The sequence below is a fragment of the Microdochium trichocladiopsis genome (genome assembly GCF_020744255.1).
Source record: "Microdochium trichocladiopsis strain MPI-CAGE-CH-0230 chromosome Unknown B0I36scaffold_4, whole genome shotgun sequence".
NCBI classification, from domain to species: domain Eukaryota; kingdom Fungi; phylum Ascomycota; class Sordariomycetes; order Xylariales; family Microdochiaceae; genus Microdochium; species Microdochium trichocladiopsis.
Genome location: NW_025763547.1, coordinates 1,330,341 through 1,352,825, shown reverse-complemented (window position 1 = coordinate 1,352,825; position 22,485 = coordinate 1,330,341). Strand labels below are relative to the sequence as shown.

Genomic DNA, 22,485 nt, shown 5'->3' with positions numbered 1-22,485 from the left:
AACAAAACTCGAAGCTGAGACAACAGACATGTCAAGGATCCAAGCTCGGTGGGCCGGACAAACCCATACAACTTAGATCGACGTCAGTTCTCATCGACGACGAGAATCCAGGACTGCCACGTCTGGATTTTGGGAAAGCGACCTCAGGTGCGCATTCGACTGCTTCTTTACTATCTAAAGGAATGCGTGCCGCATCAGAAGGCCTCTGCCCGACAACCAAAGACGAAGGCAGCATTGAATGGGAGTCGTCCGATCATGATATCACAGACAGCTAATAAGGTGATGTTCCGAGCTGGAAAGACTCAAGCCGCACCTATTGGGCAAAGATAGTCTGAGCTGCACCAGAAGTCAATCGGCTTGTTCCAGACTTGTCACCTCGCTGAAAAGCTTGAGCTGCCCCCTCTTAGGGGCTCGTGGCCGCGAACCTGAGCGCAAGAAAGCCTTCTGCGAGGTGTGATATCATTATCAAGTGATTAGTGCCAGGGAGAACCCTTTCGACTGTTGACTCGCAATACAGCACGCCAAACGTCCGGAGCTTTTCTCGCACTTGCACCTGGAGCAAGGTCTTCAGCTTGGTGAGGTCAGTGCCCTCCATCCGCCAGGAATGTAGGGTGTGAATTTGCCGGACATGGTGTGGCTTTAATGGCCGATAACGCGATTGTGGACCCAGCAGACCCCAACCTCGACGACGCGGCAGCCAATCTCAGCCTCCTGTCTTGAACGTCCAGCCTCGTCGATAAGCCCAAAAAGCGAAGCTCTTTGCGCCAAACCACCACCAAACATTAACGCGAGCTCCCAGTAAAAGCCACGAGCTTGCAACGCCAGTCTCAAGCTTCACTCTAGCTTTGAGCCAACGGACCCCGGCATCTTCGATCACACCTTTGGGCCTTGCCAGATCAGCAGGGCGAACACGGCCTCGGCCTGCCACGATTCGAATTCGTAGCAAGCATCAGCCGGGCGCAGGCATCATTGACGTCAGGGACATGGCTTGAGGCCAACAAGACTTACTGCAATGGCTGGAACCCCCCCCGCGCAGCGCACTCGGGCTCAATGGACAAGCCCGGTGCCAAGCTTCCTCACCGACAACCGAAACACCGACCGAAACACCGAGCTAAGCCACAAAGATGCGCTTACAGCAGCGCAAGCCGAGCACGACCGTGTACGAGAAGCCGCGATCCGGGTCTACCACTCGTATGAGCTGCAAGAAGAAACAAAGCGGTTACAAGAGCAACAGAGGACGATCCGTGAACAGCAGCGGGCCGAGGAGCAGCGGATTAGGCAGGAGGAACAGCTTCGAGCTGAGCAGGAGCGGTTACGAGCCTTGAAAGCAAAGACAGTACCACCGCTCCCTCCACAGCCAGATCCGCCAGCACCAGCGCCGGCACCCCCAGCTGCAGCGAAGCCCGCAGCGCCGCCGCCGTCTGCACAGGCTGAACCACCAAAGGCAGCCTCCGCGGCCCCAGTCACGTCCCAACCTCACAAGGAAGAGCCGCAAGCAACTGCAGTGGTACCTGCGAACAACACGTCCGGCCTGAATGGAGTGGCGAGTATCGTGAAACAACCCGCTTCAGGCTTGAAGGAGGCAGCAGGTTCAAATCCCTTCAACACGACTACAAATTCGCCATTCACTCAACCGAAGCCCAATCCGTTTGGCGGCGCATCCAAACCTCAAGCGCTCCAGACCAATGGCACTCTGACAACCGCAGCTGCTGCTCGACCTGCGCAGGTGGCGCAACCAGCAGCGCCCGACCGATATGTCACCATACACCAGAACCTAAAGAAACTGCGGGCGTCCATCGCACAGCAGGCGAAAGCGTCTCCTGCACTCAAGACGCGCCTAGGAGACATGCGTAGGGAGTTGAGGAAGAATATGGGTCAACTGGTCAGTGGGAAGGGAGGAAACAAGACACAGGTACGTACATCGAAGAAGCCTCTGACATATGCGGCGGCCAGTCACTAACATGTACCACGTTCAAGGTTGCCGCGATCCAGAACATTCTGAAAGAGTCCCTAGCCGGCTCGGTGCCTAGCGAACTGGTAGATCCACACGACTACATCACCGACCGCAGGGAACCGGTACAAGGAGCGCAGTGGAACGAGCCGCAGTTGCCGTCACTCTTCCTCTATCTTCTGAATCAATTCTCCAAGGCTATCATAAACCAATTTGTCAACGAGTGTGGCGCGCAGCCCAAATCGGCCGATCCCGTCGGCGTGGTTGCCGCCATGATCTTCTCGAATCCCTTATATCTGTGGCGAGGCAAATCTCTCGTGGACATCCTGATGGCCAAGTTGCGCGTAGGATGCCCCGTGCTATTTGGCTACCGGGGCAGCGAAAAGACAGAACAAGGCCGGCTACGACTAGGCTGGAAAAAGGACGGCCCCGGCTGGATTCCCGAGCAGGCGCACATTGACCGCATGAAGGGCCTGGGCGTAGGCTACGCCGCCATCTCGATGCGCGACTTTTCGCGGTCAGCCAACACAAACCCCTGGCCTCCGAGAAACTACTGGACAAGCCTTGCGCGGATCCTCAACACGCCGCCGGACGAGATATCCAACACGCAGTGCGTCGTGGTCCGCGCCATGCTCGAGACGTATGAGGAGCGCTTTATCGGATTTTATGGCAGCCAGGCCATTGCCGCCATGCGCAAGGCACTCATCGAGTTCCCTGCCCGAATCCCTGCAGCGGGCAAGTCCCCCGGAGTCTTGGCCCTGCAGGTCCTGCCCGATATCCTAAAGCGTGATCTCGGGATAGATCTGTCGTGACCTGCTGCATGGGAAGGAATCTGTGTAACTTTTTCAAGTAAACCCCCAAAAAGGGCCCGTTCTCATGTTATATCATGCCATCATAGCATCTAGATTTTTTATTTTCCGTACTATCACAATCAGATATTGGGAGAGGGCAGGCGCTTACGCCGAGCTCGATGGCTGTCGCCAGGCGTTTCAGGCATTACTCATTGTCTTTTGGGAGTAGTCATCTTGTGATCTGGTATACCAGCGGTTCGTCTTTTGAATGACATGTATTTATCAGCAAATGGCGAGAACGCCGATTCGACGGCCGATTATAGCTGGTATTTATTGTATAGAGAGGCTCTACCTTGCTGGACTGCATGAATGTAACAAACTTTTTTGCGTTGCCTCTTCCTCAATGTCAACCTACGTGGCATCTTTTGAGGGCATGACCCTATTGATTTTCAAACGGCCTTTGAACAGACGTCCATATAGGGAGCAGTATGCCTGATAAGGCAGCGAAAAGCTGCTTGCATCCGGATCGAGGGCTGATCCGCAAGGCTCCCTTCTTTGCAACGAGCATGCAGATATCCATAGCTTCAACAGAATGGAGGTTGGGATGTGTTCTAGTGCTCATTGATGTAATGTAAACATTTTATCTCGAAAAAACAAACTGACATGCATGCTTCCGTATCAAGACATTAAAAACTCAAAGCCGGGAGAGACAGCCCCCCCCCCCCGGCCACCTCCGCTATCTACGATTCGCCAGCCAACCGAGAGTTCCCTTGCTGTCTGCCTGTCTGTCTGTCTGTCTGTCACCAACTACAATATCAGCAGCAAGACCAGCAGCACGATGAGCACAAGTATGAGCATCGCAATGCAGCAGCTGCTATACTTGTCCTCGTTCTGCCTGACAATGTGGTTGAGCTTGGCGACGCCGCTCTGCAGCCGCCCGCCGACCCGGTCGGCGAGGGTGTCCACGACCTCGAGCATCTCGCGCTGCTCCTCGAGCTCGCGGCCCATCTCGTCGGCCTGCCGCCGGAGGTTGCCCACGGTGACGCGCAGCGTCGTGTCCATCATGTCGTCCTGCTCCCGCATGATCTGCATCTGCTGCCGCTGCTCAAATTCGGCGGCGTACGGGTCATCGTTGCCGTTATCGTCCCCCGGAATCGCAAAGGCATTAGGGTCCGGCAGATCCCCGTTGGCCGCGGCCTTTGCTGCCCGCGCCGCCGCCGATGTTGTTGTTGTCGACGACGCCCCCCCGGGCGCCTTGGAGACCTCGTCCTGCATGTCCTCGATCTCGTTGCCGACCTCGGCCACGAAGCGCTTGCGCCGCGTCACCTCGGCGGCGCTGAGGCCGAACTGGGCCGGGTTCGACTCGACGGCGCGCACGGCATCGTTGAGGTCCGCGAGATCCTCGTCGAGGGTCTCGAGCGCGGCTTCGAGGTCGGACCGCGCGGACGCGAGCTCGGGGGAGGCGCTGTTGCTGCTGAGGCTGCGGATGCGCAGGTATGATGCGAACAGCGGCCGGGCGTTCTGGAGCTGTGCGAGGACGTCTCTGTAAACGTGTGTGTTTGTGCGCACGCGCGCGAGTTTGCGTCAGTTTAACCGGCGCGGGCGGGAAGAGGCGGCGGTGATGCGATAGAGGACACGAGACGAGATGGTTGGGGAGGTAGAAGCTGGAAGCTGACTGACTGTTGGACCTGGAGGAATGGGTCCTCCTCGTTGGTTGAGGACATCATCCTGGCTCCAGGCGTGTGCTCGGTAAGGGTCACCTCGAGATCGCGGGATATGCCATTGGCTGTGTCAGTCGTCGTTGATGGCTGCTGCGCTCGTTGTCGAAGCTGCGTAGCACCACGTAGAGCGCTCTGATGGCTGCGGCGACCTGGATCTGATCGTGCTGTCTTTTCGGTAGAGGTTCGTGTCGGATAACCAGAGCTAAGTGAAAATGGAGGCTGTACCTCCTGTCGTCGGAGAATGTGTTCACTTGCTGGTTGGGGATGGACGTCAAGCTCCCCAAGAGTGCCGCCTGGCAGATCGCAGGTCAACGTGGGCCACCTCCGCATGCAATCATTACAGCCACACCCCTGAGCCGGGGGTGTATGCCGGGTAGCTTGTAGTCAGCAGGCAGTTCGAGCTCTGCCCCTCCACCCTAGGAGATGGGAATGCGGGATGCCGATAATGAAAAAAAGTTGTGCTGTACTGTCAAAAAGTGTTCGACTTACACGTTCAGCCTCACCAATAATGCGACGCAGAAATTGCCTTGACCAACACCAACGCTCAGGCCGAGTCTCTCTCTAGACTGGCATCTGCCAGGAGTCTTGCCCAGCCCATGTCTTTGCAATAAAAAACCGAAGAATTAAAAAGTTAAAAAAAATTCAAGATCAATTCCAACATGAGACCTCAAAAGCCAATTCCTTTCCCGGATTGCTGGTCCAGCACGGAAGACTACGTCGAGAACCTCCTCGACTTCGCCACTTCATCCGACCTCTTTCAGATTCTCTGCGGAGGCGTGCACATCCTAGACTTCTTCACCAGCGACCCAGGCCTCTTCCACACGGTCATCCCGGAAGAATGGCGGGCGTACCTACTCGAGGAAGACCCTATGCGGTTTCTGGATCTGCTCATGAGAGACGACCTTGACAAGGCCATAGGCGAGCCAGACAGCAGCAACACGAGCAATGCACCGCCCGAAAGCCTGGTCACATACATACGTCAGATCCGCAAGTTCTCGCTCGCCCGGGACTTTTCTGCGCGGCAGGACAAGCTACCGAAGCTCACCCGACCGGTGTCGGTCGGGATGAAGCCGAAAAAGGTCCACGAGGTGTGCAACTTTGCGCACTACGTGGACCGGCTCGCGGGCGAGATCTCAGCCGACCTGGGCGGCGAGATCACGCACTTTGTCGACTTTGGCAGCGGGCAAAACTACCTGGGCCGGGCGCTCGCCAGCGCGCCGTACAATCGGCAGATTGTCGCCGTGGAAGGGCGGGAGCACAACATTGCGGGGGCCAAGACGCTGGACCTCTTCGCGGGCGTGGTAGAGAAGCCCAAGGTCATGCGCAACAAGAAGCTGTGGATGCAGAAGCTCGACAGCCTGGTGCCCGAGGGCGAGCTCGACGCCAAGGCGCAGAGGCGCGCCGAGAAGCTCAAGGATCTCAAGATATCCGACGACTACGTGGCGGACTTCCGGCCCCTCAGGGAGATCGGGGCGAGCTACGAGCCTGAGGAGGGAAAGGGGCACATCCGGTATATCGAGGGCAGGTTGGAGTCGGGAGACTTGACGGATGTGATCACACAGCTTGAGAATGACGAGGCGGGTGGCGAGGCTGATGCTGACGCGGTGGCAAAGGCAGAGAGCGAGCAGCAGAAACAGCTCCGGTTGATGGCTATATCCATACACTCGTGTGGCAATCTCTCGCACCACGGCATCCGCTCGCTCATCATGAACCCTCGGGTGGAGGCTATTGCCATTGTCGGCTGCTGCTACAACCTGGTCACCGAGAAGCTTGGCCCTCCAACGTACAAGCACCCATACATGAGGCCGTCCCTGCAGGCCCTGAACGGGCGTGTGGTCAGAGAGTCGGCCAAGAAAGACCCCCAAGGCTTTCCCATGAGCCAGAAGCTCTGCGACTACAAGGACGTCGGCATCAGGCTCAACATCACGGCGCGCATGATGGCGTGCCAGGCGCCCCAGAACTGGACCGACGCGGAGAGCGACAGCTTCTTCACGCGGCATTTCTACCGCGCTGTACTGCAAAAGCTCTTCCTCGACAGGGGCGTGATCAACAAGGTCTACTACACGGACCATGGTGAGAGCGCGACCTCGACCTCGACCACCGAGGCCGAGACGCCCTTCAACACCAGCACAAACCCTGTCATCATCGGGTCGCTGCGCAAGGCGTGCTACAAGTCGTTCAACGCGTATGTGCGCGGCGCCGTGGACAAGCTCACCACGAACGACGAGTACCACGAGTACTGCGACGTCGTGAGGGAGAAGATGGGCGACATCACGGACGAGGAGATTGCGCGGTACGAGGCCGAGTACATGCCGCGGAAGCGCGAGCTGAGTGCCATCTGGAGCCTGATGGCTTTCAGCGCCGTGGTGGTCGAGTCCCTGATTGTGACGGACCGGTACCTCTTCCTCAAGCAGCACGGGGAGCTCGTGCAGGACTGCTGGGTGGAGCCTGTCTTCGATTACCAGCAGAGCCCGAGGAATCTGGTCGTCGTGGGCGTAAAGCGAGCATCCCTGGTACGATGATGGGAAAATAAAGCGCCTTGCAGTTGATCATGACGAATGACAGTGCTCCACCTTCGTACCGCAGTAAAGCGCGTCCCAGGATGAGAGGAGCCACGGCGGCTCGATGGAGCCTTCGGGGTGGCCAACCATTCGTGCGTGCACGCTGACTTCCTGTCCTGAGATGGCAATGTGACTCTATCGGTGTGGATATGCTCATCACAAAAAAAAAAGAGGCTGAATCAGGCTGCGACTTCCAGACAATGATGCGTACTTTGACCCTTGTACTCACTCTTGCGTCGGGCTGTCACGGACCAAAGCCCATCGGGTCGATAATGACCCAACCTCACGGCAAATGTGAGACACAGCCGCGCGGAGCTTGCACCTTGCTGGCTGGTATAAGCACGATGAAGTACCGCGGAGGCTTTATGGCTGTGAAACAACGAGCCCAGCCCAGGAGCATTCGATCCACCAACTACGGTCATCAGATCAGACGACTATGGCTTACGGGTCAACCTCACGCCATGTCTGGGCACATGTTTTCTGTGGGCACGTGTCTACTTGGACTGTAACGGGGCTGACAACGGAGTGATGTCAGTTCCTGTCAAAGCATGGCTGATATCCATGACGAGCCGAGCCTGGGTGCCCGTGGGACTTTGTGATCCCCAACGGCGCGGGGGGATATAGCCTGAGGGATAAACAGATATGTGGTGTAAGTCACGCCTGCAAATTGAGACCGGTGAAGAAAACCAGACGGGCCTCGGCCCTGGCTATGATGCGTGGCCCGACTTTGTGGGCATGTCTTAGACACGAAGCGGACGGCAAAAGAAATCCCTCGCCGTTTCTTTCATGTTGGATTGTGCTGTGAACAATGAGATGCGCCCAGGTTAGCAGAACCCTCCGCCCTCAGACAGGAGCAGCACCAACACAAGTGAAACATTGGACCATTACCGTCTCAGTCAAGGCTCGCTGAGAAGCTGGCGAGGCTCTCGAGTTGTGGCTGACTGACTGAACAATAGGGGTTGGATTGTGGATTGGTGATGATGGAAAGGACTACACGACGGGTAGATGCGGCTTTGACGTGTGGAGCTCCTGTTGCCCATCGTGATGTGCGTACCTTAGTGTCTGCCACTTGGGAGCAGGGTATCGCATGGGTGTTGACTCGTTTTGAGCACGGGTCTGCACGTCATTGGTAGAGGGCCAGGGAGCGTGACGAGGTTGGGAGGGTGAGAGAGAGTGTGTGTGCTGCTTGGCAAGAAATGTCGAGGGAGCGAGGCACGGGCACGGGCACGGCGGTGCCTGCGGGGGCGGCATGATGGCATAGTGCGGGGGAGACGTTGACGAGGCGGCCAGCCCTGCATAAACGCAGAGTCCTTGCTTGCTGCAGGTCGGGCGGTTGTCCGCTGCGTCCCTTGCTCTGGCCTGGCGTTGTGAGCGCTTTCTGGCCAGCCGGCACGGCTCGTGTGCACAAAAACGCGGGGGGCTCTTCCTCTCGGCGGAGGAAAAAGGGCCGCAGCCGAGACATCATGTAGCGTGTGCTGTGTATGCAGGCAACGGGTGCTTTCAGTCAAGACGAATGGATGAATGTCTTTTGTCCCCCGCTCGTCCTGCAGAACCACCACTTGAGGAGCCACCACCGTACAGTACAGTACAATGTCGCGGGCGCTGGTGCGGGTGCAGACAGAGCACGCACGCACGAGTCGCCCTGCAGTCGCAGCAGCAGCAGCAGCAGCATCGCCATGCCATGGTTCGCACGCACCATCGGGATGGGCACGACATGAACCCCCACGCCGCACCAAGGGGTCCGGCTGGCCAACACCTGCAGAATGCACCCGAAGCGATCTAGCCCTCTTCCACCCTGCTTTTGCCGCCGGCGTGCCTAGCACGAGGCTACTGTGCTGAGGTTAGGCAATGGCTCTGGCTCCAGCAACGTCACCGTCAGGTCGACCCTCCCACGGAGCCCTGGCTGGCACGAGGCAGGCAGACTGGCGGATGGTGTGGGAGCCTGACACACGCACGCCGCCGTCAGCTCACCTCCATCTTCGCTCAGGGCCGACGGCGTGGCTTCCCGCTGAGCTGGCAGAGTCGTAATACTTCGGCTGCCCGTGCTGCCTGCGATACTTAAATGGAACCAAGACCTGTTTGTCCCTCAGCACCGGAGGCGAGGTCATGATGTCGCGCCCTAACCATTGCCAGACATTGTGCATTACCCTGAACGCAGACCCCAGGCTGCTCGCACACCCTTGAACCTCATCGTTTGCTCTTCCGGGCCGACCTGCCTCTTCGCGGAATCCTGACGAGAACCTCAATCCCACCATCCTACTCGGTCGCGACTCGCGACAGAGCATCGTCCTGGATCTCGGCCAAGCCCCTGCCAGATCCACTAGGCGCCGCGCTATCGCCAGGGAACCACTCTGCCTTCACCACGCACGTCAGCTCCGTTTGGTATAGAAACGGTTCGTCCGCGACCCGCCCCGACCCTATCACGCTCGTGGGTCACTCCTGACGGCCCTTTAGACTTTTCTATTCCGTCACCTTGCGTTCGAGATAAGGACGTCGTCCCAGCTCGCCATACTCGCCCTTTCCACACACTCTGGCCGTTCCGATTTTTTTTTATTTTCTGGCAGTGGACAAAACTTGTCGGCGGGGGACCCGAGGATCGTGTGCCTCAGAAATCGCCATACGCCGCCGTTTGATTCACGTCTGGCCCGCGAATAACACCTCCAGCTGGCCAGTTGCGTGCAATCCTGCCAACCTGGTGCGACAACCTTTGTCTGTGCTTCTTAGGGGTCCTGCCTCGATTGGGAGCCCCGGAGCAGATCGAAGTCCGGAGCCCCTGCCGGCCCAAGCGCAGTCGAGGGTACAACTCGCAGCCCGGCATCATGAACGCGTCGATTTCCTTCCTGGTAAGTCGACACCTATCCTCGGGAGACAAAGGGCCCGAAATGTTCTGGTGGAACGTTCAGCGTTGGGCGTGGCCGCGAGACACGGCTTGTTTGCGGTACCGGTAGCGGTTCCCACGACGCTGTAGCTGTGTCATTCGTTGGCGCGGTGCATTGGTGCTCCACCATCCCCGTTTTGCCCTAATGCAGAAGTGCCGAAGATCGGGGGCTAACTCACGTTTTTGACATCTACCAGGATGGCACTTACAGCCTCATCCACATCCCATTGGACATCTACGGCGCACTCCTCCAGCCTATACTGCAAGTCCTATTGCCTCACGATGCCGCGGATGATCCCGCAGAGGGATTCGACAATCTCACCATCGACGGCAAGCATAGCTTCTTGAACATCAGCATAACCCCTGTCGAGTGCTCCGTGGTATGCCACAGCGCGCTGACAAAGGATGTCTTTGAGCCTGCACTCCGGCGCCTTCCTGCCGCCGTGGCAAGCCGGGTCACGATATCTAAAGACACATATCTGATCCTGTCGGTCATCAACGCCGGCATGGACGCCGGCAGCCGGGTATCCGAACTGACGTCGCCCTTGGCCATGGCCAACATCCCCATCTTCTTCATCACCACCTACTACTCTGATTTCATCCTGGTACCAAGCAAGGATCGAGAAAGCGTGCTCCAGGCACTGATAGCTAGGAACTTTGAGTTTTCCGAGGACGGCGCGGCCTATGTGTCGGCAGGGCCCGCCGTCCACAGCCCGCGGACGAACGGCAAACCTCCGTCTACGCCGCCGCCGTCCACGGTCGCCGAGCTGCAGGTACGCACATTTGCACTCCTCAAGAAGCGCAAGGTTGTGCCATACATAGTGGACGGTCTGGCTCTGGTGCAATGTGCTGGGCGCGAGGAGTCGCACTACGTAGACTACACCCACCGCCCTACATTCAACCGGTCTGCTACTGGCAATGGCTTCAAGAGCACGTGGCTCGACAGCATCGACACTCGGCTATACACCAGCCTGATCGCTGTCCTCGCCATGCAGCCAAAGTTTCTGTCGTTCACCTTGGCCCAGGAGGACCCGCCATCGTTGCTAATGGACAAGACCCTGGTTCCGATCTTTGGCAACTCTCTGAACGGGGATGTCGAGGGGAACCTGGTCCCCATTGTGCTCGACCTGGTTGACTTGCCTCTCGAGGCGACGGGTATTGTGTCTGGAGTTGCTGGGAAGCTCGTCATTGAGATGAACCAGCTGGGGACCGAGATTGGCCGGGAGCTGGTGTACTTGTCAACGGCACGAGCGGGCACTGTCATTCTGTCTGGCGAGACTGCGGCCAAGGCTTTAGAAGTGCTGAAAAGTCATCTCACTCAGGAGGGGTAGTAGAGCTTTGGACTGTGGTGATGTTGCAGATATGGTGTGCACTGTCTTGGTCCAACTCTCGCATTTTCTCAAAAGCATCCTTCGGTCATTTTCCTGTATCTATCATATGGCGATGGCGTCGTGGCAAGATATCCCTGCAATTGTTGTTTGGACATTGGTTGTACCCTCCTCACCCAGTCGACATGTTCCGCAGCCAAGATGTACGTGTGCTTCGAATTTGTTTTGTATCCCACTGATTTCTTGCACAGGGAGACTCGCTTGTTTCCTAAAGTGTCCATCCAATGCACCACTGTTTATCTGAGGGCACATCTCACCAGTTCTGACGGGATCCCACCTATTTCGGCATTTCCCCACACAAGCGCTGTCCAGCTGTTAATTAGCGTAGACACCCCCCCGGACCGGAGCAAGTAGTACGCGGGGTTGCCAACGTCATTGGCTGGGATATGCCGAGTGACCAAAAAAAGAGATGCTGCGAGATCCGAGGCTATTATTCTCAGCACTCTTTGCGTCTTTCCTTCCCTTCCCAGTCCTTCTGCAGCTTCTCAAAAAACAAACTCCGACATCGGGTCCATTTTCTGTCCTCGTGCGTTTTCACGTACATGTTCGAAACATCTTGATTGAAACGAGCCTCGCATCCACAAAACCCTGCCGCGCGATCGGGATCTGTTGGCCGTATCCCCCCGGGGTGGAAGTAACTTTTACGTCATATTCAGAGAGCGGCCAAAAAAAGCAGTTGTCGTGCATCAACACGCGAATACCTCGGCGTCCACAACGCAACGGGGGGCGGCCCGGATATCTTGAGCCGACACACACACACACACACACACACACACAAGCCACGAACGACCCGCCCGGGCAGTCCCAATTGCGGACCTCTTCACGTCTGAGACCGTATCGCATCGTCGGCCCTCCTCTTCGCCTTCGCCCGAGCTTGGAAACTGGGAACGACTGCACTCGTGTGTGCGAGCGCATCACAAAGCTCGTGCCGCATATAGTCCGGACCAGACCGGACCGAGTCGAAGCACGAGCAACAGAGGACCAAGCCCGGGCCTCGAAGAAAAAAGTGGCAAGAGCGAGGCCTGCTGTTGTCGTGGCTGCATCTGGGATAAGTTCTCCTGCTACCAGCCCCCGACACCCTCTGGACCTCTAGACCTCTGGACCTTTACAACTCGACAGCAAGAAACGAAGAGTGCGAGAGAGTCGGAAGCAGCACAGAAACCAAAGATGGTCGGCGGCGGCGACAACGCGGCCACCTCGCCGCTCATGTCCCTCTGCGCGGGCGGCATCGCCGGCGGCGTGGAGGCGGCGTGCACGTACCCGTTCGAGTTCGCCAAGACGCGCGTGCAGCTGTACGGGCACGACAAGCGGGCCGGCCATACCACGCGGAACCCGTTCGCCATCGTGGCGACGGTCGCGCGCGAGGAGGGCGCCCGGGCGCTGTACAAGGGCTGCTCGACCATGATTGTGGGGTCCGTCGGCAAGGACGCCGTGCGGTTCCTCGCGTTCGACAGCATCCGCGCCGTGTTTGAGGACCCCGAAACGAAGACCCTGGGGCCCGGCAGGAGTATCCTGTCCGGCATGGTGGCCGGGGTCGTGGCGAGTACCCTGGTGGTCACGCCGAGCGAGCGGATCAAGACGGTGCTGATTGACGATGCCAAGACGAGTAGGCGGTTCAAGGGCGCCGTGGACTGCATCGTCACCCTGACGAAAGAGCAAGGCTTGCTCGGCGCGCTGTGGAGGGGCTATACGACGACGACACTCAAGCAGGTGGGCACAACAGGGTTCCGGCTGGGCAGTTACTCGACGATCAAGGACTGGGAGAGGAAGAAGGGGATCAACGTTGACACCCCTGTCGTGAGCTTTGCCAACGGTGCGGTCGCGGGCACGGTGACGACACTCGCCACGCAGCCGTTTGACACGATCAAGACGATGGCGCAGCAGGCTAAGCAGGTCAGCACGATGGAGGTGCTTCGAGAAATGCTCGCGCAGGAAGGCGTCAAGGGCTTGTGGAGGGGCACGGTGATGAGGCTCGGAAGGACGGTTCTGGCCGGCGGCATTTTGTTCACGGCGAACGAGCAGGCGCTCAAGATGTTGAAGCTGCTCACAGGGAAGTAAGGGTACAGATATAATAGCGCAAAGACTAGAGTAGACTTAGACAAATAGATCAGACAGTCTCGTAGCATCATACATTATGGGTTGCGGCTGGTCTAACAACCCTCAACGGCAAGCGACTTCCTCTCCTTGGAGGTAGCCCGAGTAGCTAAAGTGGATATAAACACCGCTGTACATGCATGTGGCTTGACTCCAGTCGGCTCGGCCCTGACGGCGTCATCAGAGGTTTTTGTGCCTGTGGGCTTTCATGGCGACTGGCTCTAATGAACTCGCTCCAACTTCTGACCTCCTGCTGCTCAACGACGCGGGCGGCGTGACAATCCCTGGAAGGTGTTCGCTCTGAGCGAACCATCCCATTTCTTCCATGACGACAAAGCTTTTGCGGTGAGCCCCACTGCCTAGGCGTCGCCGAGTGCGCGATTGGGCCTCGAATCATCACATCGATGTTGCACAACTGTCGAAGCCACGAGGATTTATGTGAGCGGATGTCAAAACCAACAGAGTTGGAGTTTGACTGGCAGCAATTGTTGAAGTCCGCGAGCGGTTGACGAGGACTTTCTTGGATAGTCCTCCCCTTCTCTCTCTCTCTCTCTCAACTCATCTCTCGGGCCTACTCGCCATGCCCAGCAGCAGCTGCGACGTAGGCAGCGCCCTGAAGGGCCTCTCGCGGATGAAGGCGCTGACGTTGGCCTGGCTGGCACACTCGTTGATGTAGTCGTGCACCTGGGGCAGGATATCCGCGACCTCTGTTGCTACGGCGCCGTCATTGTCGCTGCTGCTGACAAACTCGGGGATCTCGACGAGGTTGTGCCGCTCGCTGCGGGCCTTTTCGAGCGAGTCGTCGATGAGCACCGTGTCCTGCTGGCTCCAGCGCACGCCGCGGGCCGCGTCGGGGTGGCTGGCGGCGACGGCCGGGTCGGCCCAGAGCACGTGCAGGCGCTTGTAGCACTGGGTGCGCGCGACAAAGTCGGTGGGCGTGAGGCCGAACTTGTCCCTGGCCCAGATGGCGACGACCCTGGAGCGCTGCTCGCCCGTCAGGAGCTGGTTGCACATGCTGGCGACGTTGGCGGGCTTGGCGGACGACCAAATGACGACGTGGAACACGTCGATGCAGTAGGCGAGGAACTGGCGCGCGTGGGGCCGCTCGACGAACCGGCTCGGGTGCCGCTTGTTGGGCCGGTGCAGCAGCGTGCCGTTGAGGTCGATGACGACGAGCAGCTTGCGCGGCTCCTTGAGCGCCAGGGGCGGCAGCGCAGAGAGCTGCTGGTACGCCGGCGTCGGGTCTGGGATGCCGCCGGAGGCGAGCGACGGTGGCGTCCGCAGGTCTCGTTCGTCCTTCTTTTTCTTCTTGTCCTTATTCTGCTGCTGCATCTTTGGCAGGGCTGGCGAGGCTGTGGCGGCAACAGCAGGTCCTCGCTGCTGCTGCTGCATGAGCGGAGGCTGTCGCCATTCCCAAGGCGCATCTGGGTTCGGCCGCGTGTGGTGGGTGCGGGTAAAGTTCATGTTGACTATGTCTGGCCCTTGGCCGGAGTCGTACAGCTGAGAGCTGTGTGAGAATCTCGTGATTTTGTTCTCGAGGCTGCCGTTTTTCTGTATATTCTGATCCGCGTTTCTCGTATTATGCGTTGCTGGGAAGGCCTTTGTGTCGCTATCATATCGGTGCGTAAATGTTCGTGGGGCAGTGCTCGAGGCAGTCGAAATGCGCCTAGTGCTGCTGCTTGTCAAAGCCGGGGTGTGTAGCGTTCTTAAAGACCTGGCAAGATGCGTCAATGGCTGGCGGAGCGGGCGCACAGCGGCAGACATGGATGAGAAAGGACGGGCGGCTTGAGAGAAGAAGAAACGAGAGGCAGGCGCGAGCGAGTCGCCGTCCCGCGATCCCTCTTGTCTCGAAATCACAAGCGCTTCAGTCTAGCCAGGTGGGGAGTGGGCGGGGGCCTATTTATTTACGCTCGTACCTGGCATTATTTAGTGGGGGCCCCCAGGGTCCTTTAGAGCCCGCATTTCCTTATCGCAGGCCGCTGAGCTCATGATAACAACTTTTTGGCAGCGCTGCGACCCGGCCTGTCTCGCGAATCTAAGCTCGAGCAAGACAACAGAGCACAGAGTCACCGCCACAGGGCTTGACATCTCACCCAGGACGACAAGATGCAGAGATCAGCTACTGCGAAGAGGAAAACGCCCCTCGGAGGCGGCCTCAACCGACGAGTCCGGGCGCGGAGGGAGGAGCCAGAACCCGAGGGATTCTACGACTCCCAATCCAACGGGGAGGAGGAGGAAGACGATGATGAAGGGCCAACGGAAATGCCTGCTTCGAAACGACCAAAGCGGGAGCATGACTCAACCGAGTCGGATTCGGATTCGGCTGAGGCAGACGATGGGCAAGACGATGACGAGGACGAAGAGGACGACGACTCTGAACCGGAGCCGTCCCTGGCCGCTGCGCAGATCTCCTTCGGTGCGCTCGCCAAAGCCCAAGCCTCACTTCCCAGCACAAATAAGAAAAAGAAGGGCAGCCGGCAGGCCAAGGCCTCATCAGACGACGATCAGAACTCCTCAGACGACTCCGACGGCGCCGGCCGGCGCACAAAAGAAGACCCCTCCAAGGCCCGCCGCCCTCCGATCCCGTCACGAGCACACAAGCACGCGCCCACGGAGCAGTCCAGCAAGCGCGCCGTCACGCGGAAGCGCGAGGTGGTGCCCCAGACGGTCGTCAAGGCGCGGGACCCGCGGTTCGACCCGACCGCGGGCGCCGTCGACAGCGACAAGTTCCGCAGGGCCTACGGTTTTCTCGACGCGTACCGGGACGACGAGCTCGCGGCGATGAAGCGCACGCTGCGGGACGCCACGGCGGCCGCGAAGCCCGGCGCCACCAAGCGCAACAAGAAGCTCAAGGACGCCCCCGTCCTGTCCGAGCACGAGCGGGAGAAGCTGAAGCGGGAGATTGCGTCGATCGAGTCGCGCAAGGCCGCGCAGGCGGCCAAGGACCGGCACAGGGAGCTGCTCGACCAGCACCGCAAGCAGGAGAAGGAGCTCGTCAAGCAGGGCAAGACGCCGTTCTACCTCAAGAAGGCCGAGCAGAAGAAGCAGGTCCTCGTGGACCGCTTCGCGGGCATGAAGAAGGGCCAGGTCGACAAGGCCATCGAGCGCAAGCGCAAGAAGGTCGTTGCCAAGGAGAGGAGGGATATGCCCTGGGCTCGCAGGTCGGCTATGGAAGGGTAGCTGTTATACGTGTCTTGTTGAACCAATCATATAAATTCCAAGCACCCTCGCAACTCGAGCACTAAAGGCCATGCTTCCGCACATCGCCCGGTGCTCGCATGCAAGTAAACATACCTCGTTGTTAAAGTGTTGTGAAGAGCTGCTGTTTATTCCATCTCGTTCGGCTGTCTTTGTCTAAGTCTACTAGATACATAAGATTACACATGTGTTAATAGCGTACATCCATCAAACCAAATATCTACGCTTGGTGGCGTAGCCCTCTGGCTCACAACTTCGTACTCAATACAGTTCTTGGGGCTGTCGAATGCTCATCATCCGCCCCTGGCCCCAGTCCACCTCCAACGCTTACCTCTCCACCGGGAAAGGAGCCCGCTTGATCGCATCATCAAACAACTCGCGGCACGCTACGCGGCTGCCAAGCCGTGCACACAAGAGGAATGCACCACTAAGCTTGCGGTGCAAACTATACGTCTCCTCCGGCGGCGGCGCGAGGCGCTCGTTGATCATCACCGGTATCAGGGCCTTGACACGCTCGGTGATGGTCTGGTCTTGGAAGTCGTACACTTCGGGTGCGGAGCCCAGGAACGGCTCGGCCAGGGTGAGCACCGAGGTGATGTGCGCGTCGACCATGGTCGTGCTCTCGTGGCCCGTCAGGTAGCCCAGGGACTCAGAGAGCTCCTTGACGCGCGGCCTGTCGGAACGGGCGGCCGCCGCAAGAAGGTTGACATACTGCTCGACGAACTCGAGAGGGAACTCGCGGCTCGCGCCGAAGTCGAGCAGCTCGAGCTTGTTGGTGGCCGCATTGTACTGGAAGTTGGTCCAGTTCGGATCCGTCTGCATGAAGCGGAACTCTGTGAGCTCGCGCAAGCACAGGCGTAGGATCTGTGTCCCGATCCAGTCGCGCTGCTCCTGGGTGAACGACTTGACCCGTGTCACGCCAACGCCCTGCATGAACTCCATCGTGAGCACGTGCTTGCCACATGCCTCAGCGTACATCTTGGGCACGACAAAGACATCAGGCTCGTCGACAAGGAGTTCCCGGTACCGCGCGGCGCATTCGGCCTCGCGTATGTAGTCGCACTCCCATCCGAGCTCTGTGCGCATGTTGTCAATGGTCTTGTTAAGATATAGGCCTTTGGGCAGCAGTTTCGACGCAGTCAGCAGCATAGACAAGTTGTCAAGGTCGCTGGTTATCGAATCTGCCACGCCAGGAAACTGGATTTTGATGGCCACCTTCTCCCCAGTAGCCTTCAGAACTCCTGTGTGGACTTGCCCGATTGAGGCTGCGGCGATTGGCGTCTCGCTGAACTCTTCGAACAGATCTCGCCATTGAGGCCCAAGACTGGCCGTCAAAACGCGATCTCGTTGCCACGATGGCATATAGTCTGCCCGATCCTGGACACGCTGGAGCACCTCCTGTATTGGTGCAGGAAGCATTTTTGCGTCCTGGAAGCTCATCATCTGCCCCAATTTCAAGGCGGCGCCACGCATTCTGGATAGTTTGGCCACCAATCTTTCCATGTTCCCAGCGCTGAGCATGACAGATCCCGAGCCGCCACCACCGAGGCCTCGACTGAAAGTTTCCGTAATGGCACCGCCCAACATGCCGGCAGCAAGGCCACCGTAATTCCACATCCGGCTGAAGCGAGAGGCTGGGACTTTTGATTCTCTCAAAGCATGCCTTGACCGAGTATTATCAGACTCTGTGTTCGAAGGCGGCAGGGGTGCGGCTGGTGAGGCCGCCTGCTGTGCTCCGGATTCCGCTAGAATCTTCTCGAGCTTCTCTGTGTTCTCCTCAACAGCCTTAGTCTGAGGTGCTTTTGGCTCAATATCTTTTCTTGGTGGTGTTGCTGGACTTGTCGCGGTGTCTGTCTGAGGATTGACTTCCTGTGACGATGGGGACGGTTGTGAAGGCGGTGCCTGCGACGGGACTGTCGTTTCCTTGACGGGCTCATTCTTCACCTCGACCGATTCTCCCTTGCCATGACCGAAGTCTTTGAACCAGCTCGGCGATGGTGGTGGTGTGATCGGACGCTTCAGCGCCGCAGAATCGTTCTTTCCATCGCGCAGCTGCGATCCACGCGTGGTGTGGAAAACATCGAGGTTCACGCCTGGTGGTGCATCATCTTCCAGCTTGTTCTCCTTCACAGGCTGCTGCCACTTGAGCTCCTTCAACGGCTGTGCCTCGCTGGGCGAAGAGGTTGTTGCATTTATGGCGGCCGAATTTGCAGAAGCCGCCTTCTTGATCTGCTCCATGATCAGAGACCGGTCGGACTGCACGGGCGGAACCACGGGCGGAACCACGGGGCTCTGTCCAGCGGCGCTGCTCCGGAACAAGCTGTCGTAGGCTTTCTGCTGCTCAGCCGAGATGTGCCGCATGTAGCCCGGCAGGCTCGCCGTCTGCGATTGTTGTACAGCCGCAGGCTCTTTCTGTGGCGACCTGGCGTCCGTAATTCCGACTCTCACAGAGGCATGATCTGCTGGGGCGGTGGCCACCGCGGACGGTGCCGACGCTGATTTTGACGTTGTTGCTGTTGCAGAAGTCGAGGCTGGCGAGGCTGGAGGTGTCCCCGATTCAGCACCCGCCGGTGCGGCCGCAGGAGTGGTGCGAGCATCTCGGCCTGCCTGCTGGTTCCTTAGTGACCTCGCGATGCTGGAAGTCCGGCTATACCGGTCGATCTGCCGCGCCCGGAGCTCCCAGTGCCGCGAGGCCACACCCTTGGTGGCCTGAGCCACCGAGGCCAAGTCGATGAGGATGTCCGCAAAGCGCATCGCGACGAAACCTCGACGCGGGTGTTGCTGTGTGCCCTATATCATCTCATAACATGCTGCAAATTCGACCACACGGCGCGCTGAGAATCAATGGCGCAGGTGTGAATAGTAAAGGTGAGATATCGATGTGTCTCACGCCGTTGCCTGACGGAAATTTTGAGATGTCGATGTCATGATCCGGCCCCACAGTGTGCCGCCTCGCACACTGTGCGCAACAACGACCTCTTACAGCATAATCGATCTTACAGCAAGCGGGTATCCTACAGAGATCGCTCAAGTCTATGCAGATGGTGGTATTTACTACAAGGCTCTATATACAATTCACTGAGCACTGTCTAGGACATTGCCACGTCACCATCCACTTCGCCCAGTAACGCCACGGCTGGAGCCAAGCTATCCATCTCTTTCAGGGTATATTCCACCAAGAAACTCTCGTCCACCAACTCTTCTATCCTCTTATAGTGCCTCTCGGTATACACCTTGAGGGCATTGAGCACTTCTTTGAGGCTCTTCTGTCCTCTTGCACCTTTGACTGACAACGTCGAGAACTTGGATGCCGGATAACTGCGGACCAAGGCCCAGAGAATACGCTGGGCAACGGGCGCAGTCCTTGCATTGGTATTCCAGTCACGCAACCTCAGGAGCAGTAGGAAGAGCTGTTCGTCGGACAAGGTTGCAAGCACCTGATCCACAGCGACGAGGCCTGTCAGACTGCCAGCATCCGGAGTCTTGGTGTTGATGACAGTCGTGAAGAGCGAGAGCAGTCTGCCAGGATGGTTGAGCTGGAGTGCCAAGGTGATAGCTTCACGATAGGATCCAGAGTGAATGTGATTTTGGAGCTCCTGCTCCTTTTCGACGAGCTGTAGAGCAGCCTCGGTCGAGGCCGCTTGCGTCTCCCTGGACGTATCTTTCCAGAAAGTGACCGTAGAGTCTGCACTTCCAGACACGACCGTGTTGGTCTTGGGGTGCACCGCCAATGCCCAAACGCGGTCTTCGTGGTTGTCTAGTGTGCACTCGGTCTCACCCAGGTTCACGTTCCAGATCTTGACGAGGCCGTCACCACCGGCACTGGCAAAGAGGATGGGCTTCTTGCTGAGCTCTTCTTGTGGAGGGATGCCCAGCCATGATACCTTGAGAACGCTGTGTGAGTGGCCCTCGAATGTCCTCAAGCAAGTGTAGTCGTTGAGGTTCCACAGTTTGATGGTTTTGTCACCACTTCCAGTAATGACGGCGCCCTTGCCGGCGACAGGACCCTGCTCGCCTTGGATGATGGGCGTATTCGGTGGGGCAAAGCTGACCGACCAAACACCTCTCCGGTGACCGCGCAGAATACCCTGCACTTCTCCCTCCTCAATGGACCAGATCTTGACCGTCTTGTCTTGAGACGCCGAAGCAAAGAGCTGTGCAGACTGGCTGGCGTCGATCGCATTGATATCCTTGTCGTGAGCTTTCCGAGTGTACAAGGCGCGAGTGCTTCCCGTCTTCGAGCCCTGCTGCGCTTCCCGGGGGACATCCCAGCGCTTGATAGTCTGGTCGGATGAGCCTGTAATCAAGAACTGCGGTGGGTGTTCTAGCGGGTTGCTAAACGCCTTTGAGCCCTCGACAGGTCGGGTCCGGGGCAAAGATACAGCACTGACAGACTCGGCATGGCCTTTGAATGTGGCGTAGCATGTGTATGAGTTATTCGCGGCGTCCACGCGCCACAACCGAGCAGTGTTATCCTTGGCTCCCGTGGCGACCCAATGACCGGACCAATCTACGTCGAGGGCGATAATGATATCGTCGTGCCCCTTCAGAACCGCGATGTCCTGGCCGAAAGAGTCATCGCCGGAGCCAGTGGAGTCTGTCGCAGATACGATGCGAATGTCTTCCGAGTTGGTGGCCAATGCCATGGCTGACTGGTCTGGCAACAGATAGCAGAGGTCGATGATGTCGTCATGAGTGCCTGTGATGCGGCGGAACGGTTCTGGAGCGTCCACTGTCGCTTGAGTGAGCGTGTTGTCCGGGGCCTGGAAGAACGCCAACGTATGGTCGACCTGTACACAGATGACCAGGGACGAGTCGGGAGTGTGCGCCGCTCCAACGAACCCCTCGGTCTCGGACTTTGGCGCTTGGTCCTTTGTGATCTCCCGCCCTGTGTCGGTGTCCCAGAGCCGGAAGCAACCATTTGAACCAGCAGAATACGTAAGGCGACCGTCTTCGAGAAAGCCCACAGCCTCAACGAGCTCCATACAGGGCGTGACCCTTCTCGGCTTCCATGATCTGGCGTCCCACCATCTTATGGTCTTATCCCTGCCAGCAGTAACAAGGGTGTTTTGCTTGGAAGAGAACTCAATCCCTTGGACATCCGATACGTGGGAATCGAGGTTCGCCACGACGCTTCGCTTGTGCAGGTCCCATACTCGAACTTTGCCGTCTTGGCTGCCGGAGGCTAGCCTAAAGTTGGCCGCGGTCGACACTTCGTCGTCGTCATTGTCGTCGCGTTCGCCCTTGGACTTCCTCCGTTTGCGCTTGTCTGCGCTCTGTGCATCTGCCTTTGCGGAACTCGCAGCAACTTCGAAGAAGTGCAGCGCAGAAACAAGCACGCTGGGTCCCCGGAAGGTATGGGTGACGTATCCGCCGGCAATGTCCCATACCTTGATCGATCCGTCCGTGCCGCCGGTCGCAAGTAGTGTGCTTGTGCGGTCGACTGCGAGAACGACCACTGGTGTCGAGTGCGGTTTGACGGTACGTATAAGTCGGGGCTCGATTGCGTCGCTGGAGGCAGTTTTCTGGAGAGCGTAAATTCTCATTGAAAGCGAGCGTGAGCAGATGATGAGGTGGGAGCCCGAGGGTGTCACTGAACGTCGCAAGCTTTGGGTCAGCCAGATTCACGGAGTGAGCCAAGAACGAGAATACACTTACATGTGAGTGTTGATATAAGCTCGCCATCACCTTCAACCTTGGTCAGGTGCTTCCCCGACTTGAGGTCCGTGAGGACTGCATCTTCGCCAAGGGTTGTCGCAAGGATTCTTGCGCCACTCTCAAACGAGACAGCACCTCCGGTGTAGATTGGGCGAATGACCTCGGCGACCTCGAAAGTCGTCTTGTAAGGCGATTTGTTGGCCATCTTGCCGCAGGATTGTCTGCCTGGGGTCGAGCGGAGAGAC

General features: G+C 58.2%; 8 protein-coding genes across 8 annotated transcripts; 5 read left to right on the top strand and 3 right to left on the bottom strand.

Annotated features, from left to right (window-relative positions):
- Positions 1-1,012: 1,012 nt before the first annotated feature.
- B0I36DRAFT_348098 (GLE1-like protein-domain-containing protein) lies at positions 1,013-2,763 on the top strand (the record flags this gene model as incomplete). Its single annotated transcript, XM_046156645.1, has 2 exons — positions 1,013-1,912; positions 1,978-2,763. The coding sequence occupies 2 exons, from the start codon at positions 1,013-1,015 to the stop codon at positions 2,761-2,763; spliced, it is 1,686 nt and encodes a 561-aa protein (XP_046013794.1).
- A 1,624-nt stretch (positions 2,764-4,387) lies between these two features.
- B0I36DRAFT_373472 (methyltransferase domain-containing protein) lies at positions 4,388-7,768 on the top strand (the record flags this gene model as incomplete). The annotated part of the gene is made up of 3 exons (XM_046160199.1): positions 4,388-4,399; positions 5,138-6,967; positions 7,679-7,768. 3 exons carry the CDS (start codon positions 4,388-4,390, stop codon positions 7,766-7,768), a joined length of 1,932 nt encoding a protein of 643 aa, XP_046013793.1.
- Positions 7,769-9,843: 2,075 nt separating this feature from the next.
- On the top strand, positions 9,844-11,233 carry B0I36DRAFT_348095 (ACT domain-containing protein; the record flags this gene model as incomplete). Its single annotated transcript, XM_046156644.1, has 2 exons — positions 9,844-9,867; positions 10,100-11,233. The coding sequence occupies 2 exons, from the start codon at positions 9,844-9,846 to the stop codon at positions 11,231-11,233; spliced, it is 1,158 nt and encodes a 385-aa protein (XP_046013792.1).
- Positions 11,234-12,331: 1,098 nt separating this feature from the next.
- Positions 12,332-13,421, top strand: B0I36DRAFT_103015 (mitochondrial carrier domain-containing protein). The gene has a single exon (XM_046147746.1). It carries the CDS (start codon positions 12,458-12,460, stop codon positions 13,346-13,348), a length of 891 nt encoding a protein of 296 aa, XP_046013791.1. The 5' UTR covers positions 12,332-12,457; the 3' UTR covers positions 13,349-13,421.
- A 521-nt stretch (positions 13,422-13,942) lies between these two features.
- Positions 13,943-14,716, bottom strand: B0I36DRAFT_240901 (HAD-like domain-containing protein; the record flags this gene model as incomplete). The annotated part of the gene is made up of 1 exon (XM_046149798.1): positions 13,943-14,716. One exon carries the CDS (start codon positions 14,714-14,716, stop codon positions 13,943-13,945), a length of 774 nt encoding a protein of 257 aa, XP_046013790.1.
- A 930-nt stretch (positions 14,717-15,646) lies between these two features.
- On the top strand, positions 15,647-16,564 carry B0I36DRAFT_241102 (uncharacterized protein; the record flags this gene model as incomplete). Its single annotated transcript, XM_046149822.1, has 1 exon — positions 15,647-16,564. One exon carries the CDS (start codon positions 15,647-15,649, stop codon positions 16,562-16,564), a length of 918 nt encoding a protein of 305 aa, XP_046013789.1.
- Positions 16,565-16,909: 345 nt separating this feature from the next.
- B0I36DRAFT_241475 (ABC1 family-domain-containing protein) lies at positions 16,910-19,336 on the bottom strand (the record flags this gene model as incomplete). The annotated part of the gene is made up of 2 exons (XM_046149848.1): positions 16,910-18,724; positions 18,980-19,336. The coding sequence occupies 2 exons, from the start codon at positions 19,334-19,336 to the stop codon at positions 16,910-16,912; spliced, it is 2,172 nt and encodes a 723-aa protein (XP_046013788.1).
- A 335-nt stretch (positions 19,337-19,671) lies between these two features.
- Positions 19,672-22,445, bottom strand: B0I36DRAFT_240990 (WD40-repeat-containing domain protein; the record flags this gene model as incomplete). Its single annotated transcript, XM_046149805.1, has 2 exons — positions 19,672-22,175; positions 22,241-22,445. 2 exons carry the CDS (start codon positions 22,443-22,445, stop codon positions 19,672-19,674), a joined length of 2,709 nt encoding a protein of 902 aa, XP_046013787.1.
- Positions 22,446-22,485: the final 40 nt, after the last annotated feature.